General features: G+C 63.8%; 1 protein-coding gene across 2 annotated transcripts; it reads left to right on the top strand.

Moving 5' to 3' along the window:
- The first annotated feature begins 401 nt into the window (after positions 1–401).
- Positions 402–15,423, top strand: ANXA8L1 (annexin A8-like 1). 2 transcript variants are annotated; one of them, XM_038534561.1, is made up of 13 exons: positions 402–522; positions 639–739; positions 4,365–4,455; positions 5,156–5,250; positions 6,624–6,737; positions 7,457–7,547; positions 8,088–8,167; positions 8,543–8,602; positions 9,353–9,446; positions 9,651–9,746; positions 11,320–11,378; positions 12,331–12,453; positions 14,899–15,423. In XM_038534561.1, the coding sequence occupies exons 2-13, from the start codon at positions 719–721 to the stop codon at positions 14,902–14,904; spliced, it is 930 nt and encodes a 309-aa protein (XP_038390489.1). In that variant the 5' UTR covers positions 402–522; positions 639–718; the 3' UTR covers positions 14,905–15,423. The 2 variants fall into 2 exon arrangements, with proteins under 2 accessions (XP_038390489.1, XP_038390488.1); XM_038534560.1 differs by having other exon boundaries at positions 469–522; positions 14,720–15,423.
- The last annotated feature ends 3,299 nt before the right edge of the window (positions 15,424–18,722 follow it).

Genomic DNA, 18,722 nt, shown 5'->3' with positions numbered 1-18,722 from the left:
CCAGAGGCCCCGGGGGAGGCTCCGCAGGGCGGGGGCCCAGGGCAGTCCGGCTGAGAGCAGGTAGAGAGAGCAGGCCATGGAACATTCTGGTCAGGGGACCCAGGGAGGGCCAGCTCCAGACAGGGAACAATCATCCCCTTCCCTGGGAGCTGGGCCTCCCCTGGGCGGCAGGGTCCCCCCCCCCACCCCGGGCGGCGGGGTTGCAGGAACTGGGGTCAGGAATTGGGGCACGGAGCGTGTGTCCCCCCCGCAGTGCAGGGACTGCACCTGACCCCGGGGTTTGAGGCCGACAAGGACGGTGGGGTGGGGCTCGGGCAGCCAGGCCTGGCGGGAGCTCCCCTGCTGCTGGCGGGCCTGCTGTCCTCCTTCCCTAGGGAGGCCCCGGTGGAGACGGACACGCGGCCAGCGAGCTCTGTGGGCCCCGTGGGTCCCAAGGCTGGGACTGGGTTTTCCTGTCCACAGAACAGCCCAGCCCACGCCCTGGCAGAGGCGGCACATTCCAGGCCCGGGAGGTGCTCGGAGGTGCTGGGAGGTGCCGGGGATGGGTGGGGGGGAGCGGGGTGGGAGGGCAGGGCGGGGCTGGGTGGGGCCGCAGCTGCTCGCCTGCCACCCCCCCCACAAAGTGTTGCCTGGGCCAGTCCTGCGGACTCTGGAGAGAGGGAAAGCCACCCCCAGCTCCGCATCCCTGGGGACACGCGATCCATCGGGAGGCAGCAGGATGGCCTGGTGGAAAGCCTGGGTGAGTGGGGAGCAAGCGGCCGAGGGTGGGGCTCCTGGGGGGGCTGGGGAGGGGTGCGCTCAGTCACCATCGCCCAGCACGGGACACCACGCCAGAAAGAGGAGACAGAGGGGCGGGCGGATGAAGGGAGTGGGGAGCCTGGGGGCTGGGGGCTGGGGGCAGGCTGAAGTGGGGGTGAGGGGCACGGGGATGGGGAGGCTAGGGGGGCCTAGAGAGGGGCTGGGGGGGAGATGGGGAGGCTGGGGGGGCTGGGGGGGCCTGGAGGGGGGCTGGGGGGTCCGGGGGCTGAGGGGGGAGGCTGGGGGGCCTGGAGGGGGGCTGGGGGTAGGGGGGGGAGGCTGGAGGGGCCTGGAAGGGAGCTGGGGGGTGGGGGGAGATGGGGAGGCTGCAGGGGGCTGGGGGAGCCTGGTGGGGGGCTGGGGGGGCCAGGGGTTGGGGGGAGGCTGGGGGGGTCGGGAGGGGGGCTGGGAGCCAAGGGCTGGGCCCAGAGGCAGAGCCAGGCAGGCAGGGGTTGTGTTTGAGGCACTCATGCATGTGGGGGGTCTGTGTGCACACCCGTGTGTCAGAGGAGACCCAGGCAGACGGTTCCCCCTCCCCCCCCCCCCCCCCCCCGCAGAGGGAACAGTAGTGGAGGTGCAGGGGGGGGAGGGGGAGCCCGAGAGAGGCCCCGAGGAGCAGGCAAGCCAGCCCGTCCTAAAGCCTGAGGGGCTTGGGCTTTCCCCTCAGAGCAGCGGGGCCACTGGAGGTCCTTGAGCTGGTGCCAGGACGGAGAGCCCCGCCCTGGGGCTTGGGGGCAGCCCACGGCTCCACGGGGAAGGGGACGAGGGCCTGGGGACGAGGGCCTGGGCGCGAGGGGTCAGCTGGGCCCGTCTGTGCCTCCTTTACAGAGACTGAGTCTGCTCCAGTCCCCGGGAGGCCTCATGTCGGGAAAAGGCCAAGGTGTGGCCGCTCCCCGGCAGTCACAGGCAGAGCTGAGTCACCTTTCCAGGGAAACGCTCCTGTCTGGACAGGCCCGCGCCGGCCCAGGGCCCAGGCCGACCCCCCACTGCTGGTGCTTGGGGCGCCTGGGACCCACAGCCCGCCCCAGACGCTGGGGCTCTGCTTCCGGAGTTGTACCTCTTGTCCCCCAAAGCTCCGGGCTGGGGAGAGGCTGAGGCTTCTCGGGGCAGCGGGTCACAAGGCTCCCCCGGCGCAGCGCCAGCTTCGGGTGAGACAAAGGCCCCACAGTGGTGTCGGTGCCGAGGCGAGGCCCGAGGCCCACGTCGGGGAGGGCGGCGGGAGGAGGCAGCTGGTGAGTCAGGCCGTGAGCAGGAGCCAGCAGCGCCTCTCAGCAGCCGCCCCCCCCCCCCAGCGCCCCGCGCCCAGCTCCCGGGCGGTCACGATCACCAACTCCGCTGCCCACCGACTCGGCCGCTGTCAGGGCGTGAGCACGGCGCCCCTGGCGCCTGGAACCGCTGAGCCAGGGCCTGGCACGAAGGAGCGACTCAGGCGGTGGTCGCGGCAGCTCAGGCCACACAAGCAAGGGGACAGTGCGGGGTGCACACAACCGGCAGCCGGGAGACCTCATGGGCTCTTCTGGCTGGAATGCGCACGGGGACCCCTTTCCAACGCTGGCTGAGACATGGGCGCTAAGAATCTAGATGGGAAATTTGTTACCAGACCTTGGAGACTCAAAGGAAGAGTTACAGAGTTTCTCCTCTGTTAGTCAAAAGGAATATCCCTATAGACCCCCCGCCCCCTCGATGGGGCGTGCTTTCAGGATCTCATCAGGGCTTGAAGGATGCATGGATGGTGGGTGGGTGGGTGGGGGTGGATGGATGGGTGGTGGGTGGGTGATGGATGGATAGAAGGATGGACATGGTGATTAAATGAATGAATAAACGGATGGGTGGGTGTGGCCATTGAGTGGGTGCAGAATGGATGACTGGGTGAACGGATGAGTGGACCGGGGGGTGGGTAGCTGGGAAAGTGGGTGAGTGGGTGGGGGGCAAATGGAGCAATGAATAGGGGAGAGGGAGTAGGGAAACAAGCCGGGACTGAGCTCCTTCCCACGGGGTATCTCTGAGGCTCCTTTGACGCCCGTCTCCGTCTCCGCACTCCTCTACCATCCCTCTCTCCATGATACTCACTCGAGGAGGATCCCTTACTTTCACCTTCGAGGTTCTAGGGGCCTGGGGCTAAAGCGCCCTGCGGCCGGCCCGGGTCAGGGGTCCGGATCCGGGCAGGGCCCAGGTGCTTCGGTTAGTTTGTTTCCCAGCTTCCAGGGCGTCCTCCAGTTCCTTCTAATCCTGACGCTCTGTCCCCCATGAGCCTGCGGACTTGCACTGGCCCCAGGACGCCCAGCCGGGGCGCTGGCTCCCTGCTTCTTGTGAGCACCCGCTTCCCGGGAGGAGGCAGCCTCACCTCCTACTTGCCCCTCTTCCCGGCCTGTCTGCTCTCTCTCGAAGCAGCTTGCTCAGCTCCAGAAGCCTGTCCTGACGCGCCCCATGCGCTGTGGTCTGGGGGGGCCGTCCTTCCCCAGAGGAGCCTGGGGGTGGGGGTGGGCAGCGCTTGCCCCCACATGGCACCAACTGGGAGAGGCCGCCGATCCGGAGCCCACACCCCAGGGTGGGGGCAGTGGCAGGGGCAGGGGCACGGGGTTGTGGTTCCGGCCGGTGCCAGCCTAGTGACAGAGGAGCCTCCCGCAGAGGGGACACAGCAGCCCCCGGAGCCCAGAGGGGAGCAGCACCCTGCAGCAGGCCAGGCAGGCTATGGGGTCTCAGGGGACCCTCACTTGGAGGGGCTCCCCTACCAGGCCTGAGTCACCCCAAGAGTGTGTGTGGCCTGCCTAACCCCGCAGAAGCCGCCTCCCTGGATGTTCACCATCCGTGCTCCTTGGTATCCCTGCACCCCCCCAGGGCCCCGCCCTTCTCCTCCCGAGCTCCCACTAACACCCCCCCCCCGTGAACCTCCCCCAGCCGCAGGGATCCTAGCTCGACAGATCCAGGAACAGTTCTGGCAAGAGGCTTGATGCAGAAAGCTGTAGGGCCCCCCTGAGGACAGCTAGGTGGCCGGGAGCGCAGTGGTGCTGATTGCTGGGCCTGTCACCCCAATAAACCACTATGGCCCTTCCTCGGGCCCCCCCAGGGCCTCCCCCTGGCTCTTCCCTCCTCCTGACACCAAAGGCCTCAGGAGAGGAGTGGGGGCAGCGCCGCAGGGGCCACAGTGCCAGCCGCCTTGAAGCGTCAGCACACCCCGACCCCCCAGGGCTGGCACGGGGTAAGGGGCTGACAGCTGAGATTCCATCTGTTAGGATGGCCGTGGGCGCGGAGCAGCTCGGCTCTGCCTCACCTTCCTCACGACGCCTGCAGCCACCCTGACGGGACAGGCCTGCCTTGGGCGAGGCAGCTGATGGACACACGGGGCCCCCACCCCAAGCCCCGGCTTCTGCAGCCCTGAAGGAGCCGGAGCACAAGCGGGTGCCGAGGGGACCTTCGTCTGGGGTGCAGAGTCTGGGAGGGCCGCCAGGCAGGGAAGGGGGAGGGCCTCGTGCCCCCCAGCAGGTTCAGGGCAGGTGCAGGGTGGGCTGGTGTTCTGCTCTGCCCGCCTCGTGCCCCCCTCCCAACGAGCCCGGGTTCTTTTGCAGATGGAACAGGAGGGTGTTACAGTGAAGGGCAGCCCCCACTTCAACCCGGAGCCTGACGCGGAGGCCCTGTACACAGCCATGAAGGGCATCGGTGGGTGGTGTCCTCACAGGCCCTCTGGGGGGTCGAGGAGGGGCCGCCCCGGAAGCCTGCAGGCACCCCCAGCCTGCTCCGCGCTGGAGCCGAGGGAGGGAGGCTGGGCCTGCCCAGTCGGGGGAAGGGGCACTGGCTGTCTGTGGGCGCATGCGTCCTGCAAGGGCCTGAGCCTACTGGCCCCCAGACTGGCCTCACAGCTTCCATGCCCCGTGGGCTGGGGGGGGTGGGCAGTTCTGCGGGGTGAACTGGGCCCCGGGGCCTCCTTCGAGGCCAGCAGGCTCGTGCCTGCAGAGGCCAGGGCTGCGTCTTTCCTAGAGGAACCCTCGTGGCCTCCACTTCTGGGAGGGCTCAGCTCTCACCTCCACTTTGGGAGAAAGCAGGTGCTCCGGAACGGGCAGCTTGAACCTGCTGCTGGGCCCTGGGTCCCACTTGCTCCCGAAGCAGAGGAGTGTGCAGGGAGGGGGTCTTGCCCCGGGGGATGTCCCGGGCAGCCCGGAAGGATGGCCGCAGGGTCCTTGATTCCACCCCTGCCTCCCCAGCCCCCAACATGCGGCCAGGAGGGGAGGGGAAAGGAGGGGAGGGGAGGGTGGAGGAGCCTGTGCCTGTGTGTCTTCACCCCACGAGAGCCGTCAGGTTCTGGAGCTGGGAGTGTGTGGGGCTGCCCTCCCCTGCGCAGCTCATGCCCGGCGCCCCGCAGGGACCAACGAGCAGGCCATCATTGATGTGCTCACCAGGAGGAGCAACGCGCAGAGGCAGCAAATCGCCAGGTCCTTCAAGGCCCAGTTTGGCAAGGTAGGGGAGGAGGGATGGGGGGGGCGCGCGGAGGCGCGGCTGCAGCGAGGAGCCTCGCCTAGAGCACGGCCTCTGGGGGGCTGGGGGGCACCCAGCGCTATACACGCTAGTTGTTTATCTGAGGTCGGAAATTCACCAGCCGCCTGCGCTCTATCTGCTTAAGGTACTTGTGGGTCCCCCACCCTCTCCCCGCTCCCCCAGCTCCCTCCTCCCTGCTCTGCCCCTGCTCCCCTCTCGGCCCCCCTCCCCCCTCCTCCAGCTCCTGCCCCCCCCTTTGCCCCCTCTCCCCTCCCCCTTCCCCCCCCTTCCATCCTGGCTGCCCTAGCTCCCCGCACCCAAGGCTCCCCACACCCGGGGCTCCCTGCTCCCTGCCCCCTCTTCCGCTCCACCCCCACCCCATCTCTCACCAGCCTCCATAGCCCCATCCTTGAGCTACGTTGCCCCCTCTCTGTGCTTTGCTCACTCTGCTCCCAGAGCCTGAAAGGCCTTCTCGTTCCCATGGTTCCCTGTTCCCGGGGCAGAGGTGCGGCCAGGCTCCCCTCTGTCCTGCGGCTGGACCCCCTCTGCACCCCCTGTCTGCTCGCTGGTCCTCGAGGCAGCTCCAGAGGCAGGGAGCACAGCCACTGGATCCCTTTTCTCTCTCCCCTCCCTCCACCCCCAGGATAGAGCCAGGCATCGAGGGTCCTACCTAAGCACAGGTGCAGGGGCACCCAGAGGTCCTTGGTTTGGGGATTTAATGCCGGAAGGTGACCAACGAAGCCCAATCTTTCCAGGAGGCACCACACGCACTATTGTTTTTTAGTAATTTCTTTCTCTTAACCTTCCCAACTGTGCATTATTCTCTTTATTTGGCGTTAGGGAAAACCGATGTTCTAAGGTAAGTGCCACAATCCCAGACCTGTGAGCAGCAAGGTGGGGATTTAAATCCAAATCTGACGAGGCCCTTGGTCCCCGGCTCCACTGTGCAGATCAGCAGGGCATGGCCTTGGGCTTCTTGGTGAGACGCTGCCCCTGGAAGGAGGCCCAGGTGACACAGGCCCGCCTTCGTTCCTGCACATGCTGGGTGCCTGTGGCCACCTTGGGACTTGACGGCGAGCAACCATAAAGGTGCACGTGGGGCTATAATGTGCCCAGCGCTGCCCCGAGAGCTCAGGGGGCCCGTGTCTCCTCCAGCCCCCTGAGCAGTGTATAGGGCAGGAGTGGCACCGTCCCTGCATGGCAGGTGAGGGTCCTGGTGCTCAGAGAGCCTGAGTTCCTGGCCTGAGAAATGACAGCCGCGGCCCACGGGGGAGCCCACAGAGTCCACCAGAGCCCCCGGGACCTGCCACCACTCGGGTGCACCTGCACCTTACCTTTCCTTCTTCCTGCGTTAGGACCTCACCGAGACCTTGCAGTCGGAGCTGAGCGGCAAGTTCGAGAGGCTCATGGTGGCGCTCATGTACCCGCCCTACAGATACGAGGCCAAGGAGCTGCATGAGGCCATGAAGGTAACTAAGGGGGGAGGGGGCGCAGAAGCCCTGTGGCCCTGTGGAGTCGCTGCTGGGGATGCCTTCCCTACGGGGGCCTGGCCCTGGGACCCCCGAGCCCCCTTGAGCTACCTTTTGGGATGGCCAAGCCCCGTGAGCCCGCAGCCTGCTGCCCAGACTGCCACTGGACCCAGACTGGTGGGCGTCTGCCATCCCGTGGCCACCATGGAGTCAGGTCAGCACTTCTCAGGACAGCGCCAGAGCAGGGGTGCGGGACGTGGGACGTGGGACATCTGTGTGTGTGTGGGGGTCCTCGGATCGCCCACAACCCCCACCGCTCCTTTAGCACCCGCAGATAAAGAGGGAGGCAGGGCCGGGGCCCCGCCATCGTCTCCACTGAGAGGACACTTGCTGGGTGCACTGGGCACGTCACACCTGTTACCTCCCATCGTCCTGTGGGGGGGCCGGCTCTTCATCCCAGGATGATGAGGATGCTTGGGCTCAGCAGGGGAGCGTGACCCGGTGACCCGCGGGAGACCACCAGCACAGGGCAGGGCCGAGACACAGCTCCCGTCACCCGCCCTCAGGATCTGCCCCTGGAGACAGGCGTGTGGCTTCCGCAGAGGCCCCACGGGAGGGCCAGGGGCGCAGCGCCCACCAACCCTCCTCCCGAGGCCCTTCCTTGGACGCAGCGGGCGAGCGCAGGTGGAGCTCTCCCGCACACCCGGGTTCATCCACAGGGCTTGGGCACCAAAGAGGGGGTCATCATTGAAATCCTGGCTTCTCGGACCAAGAATCACCTGCGGGAGATAATGAAGGCGTATGAGGCAGGTACGGGAGGGCTGGGCCTCGGCTGGGAGCGGCCCGGTAGGCGGCGAGGGGCGAGCCGTGCGCTAGGCCTCCCCGGGAAGGCTCTTCTGCACATGGGCGCTGCGTACCTGCCGGGTGTCCTGTCCTGTGACGGATGCTCTCGTAGCTCCTTAGGCCCACAGGCGCGGCTGGCCCCGGGAACCGAACAGGGAGGCCCTGCTGCAAGGGGCGAAGGGGGCCCACAGGCCTGCAATCGTGGCGCCCCCGGGAGGCGAGGCAGGCAGAGGCCAGCCTGTCCCCCCCAAGTGGAGCAGAGCCCGTAGGCAGCCCCCAAGGAGGTGCCCGGGCAGACCTATCCCTGTGCTCCGAGCTCGGCCACGTGTGGTGCAGCGTCCTCGTTCTGAGTGACCACCAGGTGCTGGAGCTGCCGCTTCAGGCTCGGCGCAGGGTGTCCTTGCCCCGGGACTCATCCTTACCAGGAGGCCTCCGTGGAGAGAAGCGCGGGAGACGGGGCCGGGGGAGGACCGAGCGTCTGTGCCTCAGGCTCCCATCTCCCCTCAGACTACGGGTCCAGCCTGGAAGAAGACATCCAGGCCGACACCAGCGGCTACCTGGAGAGGATCCTGGTGTGCCTGCTGCAGGTAGCACTGCTCTGCCTCCTGGGAGCCCCCGCCTGGCCCACCCCAGCAGCTGGGCTTGGGAGGGGGGAGTCAGGGCCTGGCTTCTCGGACACCTTAGTGTGACTGGGGCCTCACACCCCTGCCCGGCACGGCCTCGCGGGATGGCCCAGGACGGGGAGGAGGCACTGGGGGCAGCAGGCCCCTACTGCCTGCCCCAGGCGGCGCATGCGGTTACCCGCGCTCCTGCGTCCCCAGCTCCCGGAGGCTCACTAGTGTCACCTCTGGGTGAGGAATCCCGCCTGGAAAAGGGTACCCGGCCTGCGAAGTCCCCACGGCCCAAGGGCGCTGCAGCCCCGCTACCCTCCTGCCCGTCGCAGCCACCGCTTCTGTTTCTAGGGCAGCAGGGATGATGTGAGTGGTTTCGTGGACCCGGGACAGGCCGTCCAAGATGCACAGGTGAGGCCAGTCACCGCGCCCACAGCTTCCGCCCTGTGGGCCGCCTGCCCCACCCCTGCATCCTGACCCCGGGGGCTGATGCTCGAGGCTTCCATGCGACACTAGGCCAGGCTGGGACCCGCTCAGCTCTCTGGACACCTGTGCCCGCGGCGTTCCAGAAGGAAGGGGCGGCTGTTGGGCAGACCTAGAAATGGGGAGGAGGGCAACTGGGGGAGGGTCCACCGAAGCTCAGGAACAGCCATGGACGGGGATGTGGGGCCTCTGAGGACCAGAGGGGAGCGTTCTGGTCGGTGCCTAGAGATGCTCAGGGGCAGGGCGGGTCCGGAGCGGCGGGGCGGGGCCTCGGGAGGCGGGGCCTCAGCAGAGGCGGGGCCTCGGGCGGGGCGGGGCGGGGCCCCAGGCAAGGAGGGGCCTCAGCAGAGGCGGGGCGGGGCCCCAGGCGGGGCGGGGTCTCAGGGGGTGGGGCAGCACCCTAGGGGCGGGGCCTCAGGGGAGGTGGGGGCGGTACCCAGGGGCGGGGGCTCGGGTGGGCGGGGCCTCGGGAGGCGGGCCCAGGGAGGCCGGGCCCCAGGCAGGGCAGGACCCCAAGGGAGGGGGCCCAGCAGCTTCTGGGCAGACTTCCAGAAGGGATTCTAACTTCTCAGGGGCAGCAAGCCAGGAGGGCAAGCCAGGAGGGCCGGGTGGGTGGATGGGCGCTGACCCCAGCCCCGTGCCCTCTCTCGTGGCCCCTTGCGGTGGCCGCAATGCCAGGATCTGTACGCAGCGGGCGAGAAGATTCACGGCACGGACGAGATGAAATTCATCACCATCCTGTGCACGCGCAGCGCCACCCACCTGCTGAGAGGTACTGGGGAGGGGGGAGGCCCGTCAGGCTCCAGCAGGGTCGGCGGCAGGGGCCGGGAAGCGGGGGACACCGCCAGGGAGCCTGGACCCTGTCCCTGAGAACCGGGCGGAGGTCGCGGGTGGCACGGGGATGTGCAGTCTCCGTCTGCGGTGCTGGGTGGCACGGAGATCTGAAGGTCGCCTAAGAGGAGGCGTCTCCCCACAGTGTTTGAGGAATACGAGCGCATCGCCGGCAAGAGCATTGAGGACAGCATCAAGAGTGAGACCCATGGCTCCCTGGAGGAGGCCATGCTCACAGTGGGTAAGAGACGGCTGGGTGCTCAGACACCTGGTGTCCACAGCCACGGGGCTCCGCTCTGGCCCAGGGCACAGTAGCAAGGGGGTCCCCATGTCCACCTTCAAGGGGCCCCGTGCCTCCAGGCCACACGCATGTGCCCCTGGGCCCAGGACATGGGAACTGCTCCACCCTGCTGTCTCCAGGGTGCCATGTCCTGCCCCCATAACCCCTGTGCGGTGTGTGTGCCAGCGTGAGTGTGAGCGTGATCCAAGTGAGCATTGGTGTGTATGTGAGGGCATGTGCACACTGGCAGGATCGTGCCTGGCCCCGGCCTGCACACACCCTCAGCAACCACACAGGGAACGTCTTGGTTGTGATGTTAAGCCTTAAACAAAGTCACTCATCCAGACCTTAGCAGGGGCCCTAGTCACTGCCTTGGTTGCCCTTTGAAGGGATGATGATGTCTAGTTGCAGTCCAGACTCCACGCCTGATGATCTGACGCTGGGGTCGCTGGGCACCTTCCCTCAAGCCTGACGTCAAGTGTACTTAGACCAGGGTGCAGAGCTGAGGTCACAGGGAGAGGTGTCCATGCACAGCCGAGGCCCAGGGGCAGAGGGGCTTTTCCTCTGCTCCCTCCCATCATGGAGCCACGGCTAGGGCACCAGGACGAGGGCACGCACCCCCACGCCAGGCTGGCCCCACTCAGGGTCGGTCAGGGGAGCTCCACACATGTGTGGGTGCACTGCGACCTCAACAGTTCCCGGCGGCTTTGCTGCGATGAAAACTAGTCCGGGCTGGGGCGTCTCAGCGTGGACCCTGCCCCAGCGCGAGTCAGCCCCTGCGTGGGGTCTGGACGACCTCCTGGATAAACCTTCAGGCAGGGAAGAGCAAAGGGGCGCGGTGGCCCCACACGAGGCGCTTGCTCCTCAGTTGTCCTTGAGGACGCCCACCGCTCAGTCCCGGGCCAGGGCGGAGCAAGGCAGGCAGGTCAGGGAGTGGGTCACAGCCTTCAGCGGAGAGCTGAACAAGGGCAAGGCCCACGCCCTCTCCGCTGCCCTGAGTAAAGCGCCAAGCTCCCAGACCCAGGTGCCGAGTCTGAAGCAGCACCCACGAAAGCAAACACGGGCCGGCTCCCTGGGCCAGACGTGCCGGTGCCCCGGTGCTCCAGGGCTGGGCTCTGCCGCCACGTGGAAATTCAGACGGAGGAGCCTTACTGACACGTGACATGCAGAGGGCACCTGAGGCCTGTGGGCACCAGTCCCGGCTCCTCTGTGGAGCTGAGGGCCAGATTCTGGGCAGAGCTGGCTCTGCAGCGTCGGGGCCCAGGGGCTGCCCTGGACAGAGCCGGGCCAGGTGGGCCAGCCCCGTAGACCCCGTGCGTTCTTGGCTCACCCTCAGCCTACGCCCAGGGCCCCTGGCTTCCTGGCCTGCCCTCCCTAAGCAGGGCAGAGCCTCTCGAAGCCAGGCAGCACATACGCAACTAGGCCAGGAACCGCATGATGCTCCCCCCCAAGATCCGAGGCAAGGCGTAAATCAGTAAACACGTACACGTGCCACCGCAACCCGTAGCACTGACAGAGCTTTCCTGTTTGCCAGTGAAGTGCACACGGAACCTCCACAGCTACTTCGCCGAGCGGCTCTACTATGCCCTGAAGGTAACGGTTCTGTCCTTTGTGCCCCCCGTTCTCCTCCCCTCTCGGTTCTGATGTCAAAGCCGGGGCAGTCAGAGCCACCACTGTGACTTGCGTGTCTCCTCTCACTCCAGCCCCTTGCTGGGCCGAACGCTCTATCGGCAGAGGGTAAACCGAGTCCAGGGAAGGGAAGCCACGGGTGAATTTGAGCAGGTGTTTTCACAGGTGTGCAGTGCACTGACCTCTCCTAACAACCCTGTGAAGCCTGTGTCATGACCGCCATCCCACGGATGGCGGAGCTAAGGCTTGTGATCCAGGTCACGCAGCTGGCACCTGGTGGAGCCTCGGTTTGAACCCAGGCCAGTCCTGCTTCCTTTTCATGCCACCATGTGACACCCTTAGGTGAGCCCAGGTCGACACGGCCAGGACATCAGGGCACCCTTTGCACGGGTGTGCAGAGGGAGGCTGCCACACGCGGCCCTCCTCCTCCGTGCACGCCGGGAGCGCCGGCCCGGGCTTGCCTGTGGCCCAAGAGGCAGCGCTGGGCATCCCAGCCCGTCGGGCCCGCGGCTTGGCCATGGAAGCAGATGACGATGAAGGCGGGAAGGTGTTGCTGGGGAATTGGCCGCTTAAGCTGAATTTCACGATGTTGCTGCTCTAGGGAGAAGTCTTCCTCCTGGAGCAGGGAGCATCCTGCGTCTCGAATCCCATGTGCAAGCACCACACACACACACATACACACTGCTCTTGGGGCCTTTGGCTCCCAGTACGGGCAGACATGTGGGCTGGAGGGAGAAGAAATGAAGGGAATCCCCGAGTCACGGAAGCAGCCTTCTCAGTGCTTCCCCCGAAGTAGAGGCCCGTTCCCGTATCCCCGGCCCCAAGGAAGGGCCTTCCCCAGAGCACAGACCTGTGTGTCGGCAGGGACTGGACCGGAGAGGCCAGCAGTGACTGTTGACTGCTGCCTCTTATCCAGGGAGCAGGGACGCGCGATGGGACCCTGATAAGAAACATCGTTTCGAGGAGTGAGATTGACTTAAATCTCATCAAGTGTCAGTTCACGAAGATGTACGGCAAGACCCTCGGCAGCATGATTGAGGTGAGCCACGAGGTCCCGATTCTACCTCCGGGGTGACCCGGGGGCTGGGCCACAGCCCACATCACCTGTGTCCATCCCTTCCCAGTAGGGGTCTCATTCTGCATTCGTTGTCATGCAGTGTGTGGGGACAGGCAAGGGGGTCGGTACGGTGGGGGGGAGGCGAGGGGCCAGGGCAGGCACAAGGCCAGACCACAGAGGCCTGGGCGCTTCACGCCTACAGTTGGCTTTGCCCTGGACTCCCGGGCGCCCCTTTGAAAAGAACACGCCGAGCCCTAGCAAAGGAAACCACATCTGGACTCCAGCAACAGGGAGTCGTTTGGGAGGAATCAGGCAGGCACCCTCGCATCCAGGCTTCGGTAGTCGGAGCAGCACAATTTTAAGGAGATGAGTCAGATGAAATAGTTTTTCTAGTCATTAATGCAAATGCATTAATTAATTGACTATTTCATTAAGGGAAGTCACACCTGGAGGTATGTCCCAAGTCTTCCCTGGCTGCTAAGTCAGATCCCTAAGCTATTCTAGAAATGTCTGTTGTCAACCGTATTTCCAAGAAACACACAGCTCACACTATGTTTAAAGAAAAAAAGGCATTTCTACTTTTCTTTTTTTTTTAAGCATTTCTACTTTAATATGGTTCAGAATGGAGCCGCGGTAGGTGGGGGTAAAGGCTGATGGAATTATTCTTTGTTTCGTTTTTGGCTTCCCAGCCAGTCTTGCCAAAAGACAGGAGGGCTCCCCGCAAACCAGCCCGGGCTACTGATGGCTCCCCAACACCCAGGCCCACCGAGGGTTAGGAATCTTTTTCAACCATACACGGCTTCTGGGGCCTCGGGGAGCTTCCTCTACCTTCTCAGCATCAGTTAGAAGGAGTCACAGTCAGACGTCAGAGGAACAGCCACACTGAGCAAAAATGGTGACTTTGACCCATCCAGGGTGTAGACTTCATGACAGGGAGAGACTTAGGAGGCTAATTGGCGCATGAGCAATAATCAGTCACAGAATCCCCTGTCTACACATACAAGAAGCCCACCTCCTTCAGGCCTTGCCTGCATTTAGTTGGAATTGTGGCAAAGGTGGCCAAGTGCTTTCTTTGCGTACAGACCACTCTCTGTAGATGTCATCAGAGAAAAAAAAAATGATTTCCAACAGCGATACCTGCATTAAAAACTGCATAGAAATTAATAGGAAAATTGATTAAAAACCTCACTTATAACGTTATAGGCATGCATTTTAAAAGATAGACAAACTGGTTTTCAAAAAAGTACAAAAACAAAACTAATGTATTACAGAAATTGTTCTGTCAATAGAAAAAAAAAAGGGAAGGAAAGGAAGGAAGGAAAGAATTTGAAATGTGGTTAAAAATCTACCAGGAAACTTCAGGCCCAAAGGATTGTACCAGCAAATTTGAGTGAAAGTTAAGGATCCGTTGATTCCCATGAGTGGGAAGTGCCCTGGCACGTAGGACGTAGGACGTGGACCCGGCCCAGGCCCTGCTGACCGAGCGCCCCGGCGGCCGCGGTGCCCCCCGCTGCCCTCCTCCTCGCACACAGGGAGCTCCCCCACCCCGTGCTGCGCTGACCCCGGCCCCGCACTCTCAGGGCCTGCCTCACAGCTCGGGCGCCGGGTGGCCTGGAGACGTGGGGTCCTGCTGTGGGCCGTGCCGGGTAAGGCGCACCCGGACATGGGTGCCGTGTGGCCTCCATGTGAGCCGCACAGGCGAGCCCGTGCCTCCCTGCCTGCACCTCAGCACGTCTCAGGAGGCTCCCAGCCGCAGCAGCACCGGCATTTGATAGATGAAGCGGAGTCTGAGGTGGTGACAGGAGACTTGTCGCAGCTGCAGGGGCAGTGAGCGACAGCTGCGGTCTGGGTGTGCGTGCACCCGGACCCAGGCCCCGCACTGGGCGCCTTGCCTCCTGCCTCGGTTCCCTGATCTGTGACGGTCACTGTTGAGTAAAGGGGCGGCCGGGCAGGCGCGGGGCCTGAACGGACCCTGGGGAGGCCCGTGCAGCCGGTGGAACCAGGGGCCACCAAGATGCCTTCCCGGCCCCAGAGCAGGACGGTGTCTGTGAGTCATTTCCTACGTTGAGCTCCCCTGTCATTAGGAGGAGAGTCAGAGACACAGGCAAATGTCCTGCAGTGACACAGGGTGGGCCTGCGTCCCGGGAAGCAGGGGGTGCTCGGCCTCACTCTCCAGGGAGCACGAACGAGTCCTAGCAAGAACCTCAGCTGACAAATACCCCCGTGACCCTCTTGTCCCCGTCCCCAGGGAGACACCAGCGGTGACTACAGGAACGCCCTGCTGAACCTGGTGGGCAGCAGCGCCTGAGGGCTCAGTGTGGAGCCCGGGGCCCTTCAGCCCACCCTTGGCCGGGGACGGGGGCAGGGGCTTGGGGCGCCCAGCTAGCCTTTCACTCCTCTATCTCCCCGCTTCTGAGGCGGCTCCAGGTGTGAGCACGGTGCTGGCCTCCCCCCCACACCCCCCAGCTTGGCCGCTGCAGGGCCACTGGGCCCGGGTTTCGCAGCTGCGCAGCCCCACCCCATCGACTAAATCAGGATCTGCAGAGAAAAGCCCGGAGAATGAGGCATCTCCACGCGCACCTTCGCTGAGAAGCGTCCCGGAAAGGCCGGCCAGAGGCTGCGAGAGCCGCGGCCTTCAGAGCACACACGTGCGCACACGTGCGCAGCCGACGCACGGGCCCTCGGGCCACTGGGAGGCCACCAACATTCGTGCGCCAAAACCTGAGGCTGGAGGCAGGATGTACATTCTCCCCGTGTCTCACCTGCAGAGGAAAGCTGCGAACCCGTGTCCCGCCGAGGGCACGTCCCCCACCCAGGCTGTGCTGGCCCTGCAGGTGCCCTGCCCCTCCCTCCCCTTCACCAGCCTGCAGCTTCTCTTATTCCGACCCAGTGCCTGACACACAGATGCCTGTGTGGTGCTTTCCAGAATAAAGGTTGTGTATTCGACTCTAAGTGCCTCAGGGATTTTAGCAGTGACCAGGGAAGGACCAAATTGATCAATGTTCATAAAAGAAATCAATGATAAGATTTTGGGGGATGAATCAACCTCGAGTGCATGGGTGGGCATTTCCCAACAAGGACACACTGAGCTCAGAGCCTGCGGTCGCCCTAGGGATGACTCAAGTAAGGATACTTCCTGCCGCTAAATTAGGATCTCTCAGAGGCAGGGATCTTGGGCTCCTCTTCCAGCCTGTGGCTCACCTAGCTCTCAAGGGGAGCAGCTTGGGGGAGCCGGCTGCCCTCAGCTGGTCCAGATGTGGGGTCTCCCGGCCCTAAACTAACCCTAACCCTAACCCCAAACCTAACCCCAAACCTAACCCGAACCCTAAAGCTACCACAAACCTTAACCACTAACCCCTAACCCCTAACCTTAACCCTAAACCTACCCCTAACCTAACCCTAACCCTAACCCTGAACCTAAATCTAACCCCTAAATCCTATCCCTAACCTTAACTCTAAACCTAGCCCTAACCCTAACCCTAATACCAACCCCAACCCTAACCCAAACCCTAACCCCTAACTCTAACCTCAAAATTAACCCTAAAACGAATCCCTAACCCTAACCCTAACCCAAACCTTAATCTTTTTTAAAAAATTATTTTATTTATTTATTCATGAGAGACACACACAAAGAGGCAGAAACACAGGCAGAGGGAGAAGCAGGCTCCATGCAGGGAGCCTGATGTGGGACCCAACCCAGGACTCCAGGATCATGCCCTGAGCAGAAGGCCCCACTAAACCACCTAGCCATCCAGAGATCCCCCCGTAAACTTAATCCTAACCCTAACGCCTAATCCTAACCCCAACCTCAACCACAACCATAACCATAATCCTAAACATAACCTAATCCCTAACAGGCCAGCATAGCTAACCCTAACCCTAACCTAACTATAACATTAACCCAGAGCCTAACCCTTAGCCCATCCCCAAGCCTAACCCTACACTAAACCCTAACCCTAGCCCTAAACTAACCCTAACCTAACCCTAATCTTAAACCTAAATGCTATCCCTAACCTTAACCCTAACCCTAAACCCTACCCTTAACCCTAACCACAACCACAACCCTACCCTAACCCTAACCTAGCCCTAACCCTAACCTTAACCCTAAATGCTATCCCTAACCTTAACCAACCCTAAACCCTAACCCTAGCCCAAAGACCATCCTTAACAATAAGCCCTAACCCCTAACCCTAACCGTAACCGTAACCCTACCCTTAACCTTAACCCTAAACCCTATCCCTAACCTTAACCCTAACCCCAACCCCAACCCCAACCCTAACCCTAAGCAGCCTCCAGGGGAGGACACACGGTCCCCAGCCACCCGTGGGAAGAGGGTCAACAATTTGGGGCCGTTAGATCATCAACGAGCAGGGCAGCTAGTGGGTGTGAAGTCCTGACCCCATGAGGGCAGCGGCAGGAGTGGCTGAAGTGGGGCCCCCAGGGGCCCTGCAGGCCACACGACAACCCGTGTGGCCCTGGACAGGCCTTGGGGTCGTCCTGGTGCTTTTTTTCCTTCTTTTCTTTAATTGAGGTCCTGCCCTGGACTTGGCTTCGGCGCCGAGTCACTGAGTCACCCTCTGCCCTCAGACAACACTCTGTGCTGCCATCCCTCGGGGCACAGCCTTGGCCCCAGGCCCCCCCAAAACTAGCCTGACGCAGCCAAACAGGAGCCTCAAGACACGCGGTAGCGGAGGCAGCTGGGGAGACACCGCTGTTACACCGATGTGCCCGGTGGGGACCCTGAGCAGCGGCGCACAGGCTGTGCTTTGGCCCGGGTGGGGCGCCTCTGCCCCACAGGCAGAGCAGGGGTCCCGAGGCCAGGGAGACTCGTCCCAATGGGGCCGCGGCCAAAGCGGCCTGCGTGGTGCGTGGGTGGCCTCCCCCGAGCTGGCTCCCGTCTGTCTGGCCGTCCGCGCTCGGGGCCTGGGGCGACCAGCGGACTCTGGGGAGGCGGGCGAAGGGACTTGGCCAGGCACCCTCAAGCCGGGACACGGCACCTCCAAGTCACGTTTGCTGGAACAACCTCTTGGCACTTCTGGTAAAACAGACGTGGTCCTAAGGGACTTTTCCAATGGCTCTGGGATTTTTTTTTTCCTTTTTTATTCCTTTTTACTGCATCTGTGTTCTTAAAGGTAATTTGGGGTCTGGTCGGTTTGATTTCAGCAAAAGAGGAGAAGCTGGGTGCTCCCCACTTGGGCCCCTGTCATCGGCCCATGATGGCACCGTGTTTCCTGGCTCTCTATGGATTAGGGAGTCACCCCCCACCCCCAGGTGCCTCATCTCCGAAGTGCGGCCCGGCCTCCTCCGGGCGAGGCCGACTGGTAGAAGGAGCCCCCGACCTGGGACCGGGTCTGCCCTCAGCGCTGCCCAATGGCCTTTCCCAGAGTCCTTTTCTGCTTCAACGGAGCCGCCCTCACCGCCTGCTTCCCAGACGCCGGGTGCCTCTTGGACTCTGAGAGGGAAGCCTTCCTGTCCGCCCTGAGGACAGCGGCCCTGGACATACGAAGGGGACGCATCCTCTCTCGACTCCTGGCACCTGCTGGGCACCTGCCGGGCACCTGCTTACCGCTGCAATGACCAAGGCAACAGGTCCGACCACCCGCCCCACCAACCACCGTCCAGTGGGTCGAGTGGCCACGGCCAGAACCGGAGCCGCCTTCTCGCTGCCCGGGGCTGAGGCTCAGCCTCCCAGTGGGCGAGTCAAAGCGCAGAGCAGCCGCGGGAGGCAGGTGGGCACACTGAGACCCCAAGCTCCGGGACTTCCAGGGACACCGGGAGCCTCTAAGGGCTGGAGCCCCGGGCAGAAGGGACACACCGTGGGGCCTCGCACATCAGGGCTACAGCCCCCCACCCCCGTGTGACTGAGGAGCCCCCGCCCCCCAGTGCATACCCAGCTGCAAGTGGCGCCGGGTGGCCCGGGACCCGCTGGCGCCGTGCCCTCTGCTGGCCACAGGGTTACCTGCCCGCATTGCCCCCCCCTCGACCCACCGCCCCCTGGACCCACCACTTAAAGAGGAGGCTGGTGGGCTGGGCCCCCTGACCATTGGTGGGGGAGCCCGAGCTCCCTTGCACACCTGCTCTGCGCTCTGCGGGGCCATCAGCCTCTCCAATTAGGTTTCAAAAACACTTATTTGGGGGCGCCCGGGGGCTCAGCGGTGGAGCATCACCTCCAGCCCAGGGCGTGACCCTGGTCCCGGGATCGAGTCCCACGTCGGGGTCCCTGCAGGGTGCCTGCTTCTCCCTCGGCCTGG

The sequence above is a fragment of the Canis lupus genome, chromosome 4 (assembly GCF_011100685.1).
Source record: "Canis lupus familiaris isolate Mischka breed German Shepherd chromosome 4, alternate assembly UU_Cfam_GSD_1.0, whole genome shotgun sequence".
Lineage (NCBI taxonomy): Eukaryota > Metazoa > Chordata > Mammalia > Carnivora > Canidae > Canis > Canis lupus.
Note: the sequence above shows the minus strand (reverse complement) of the source record. Positions and strands in the feature narration are given on the sequence as shown.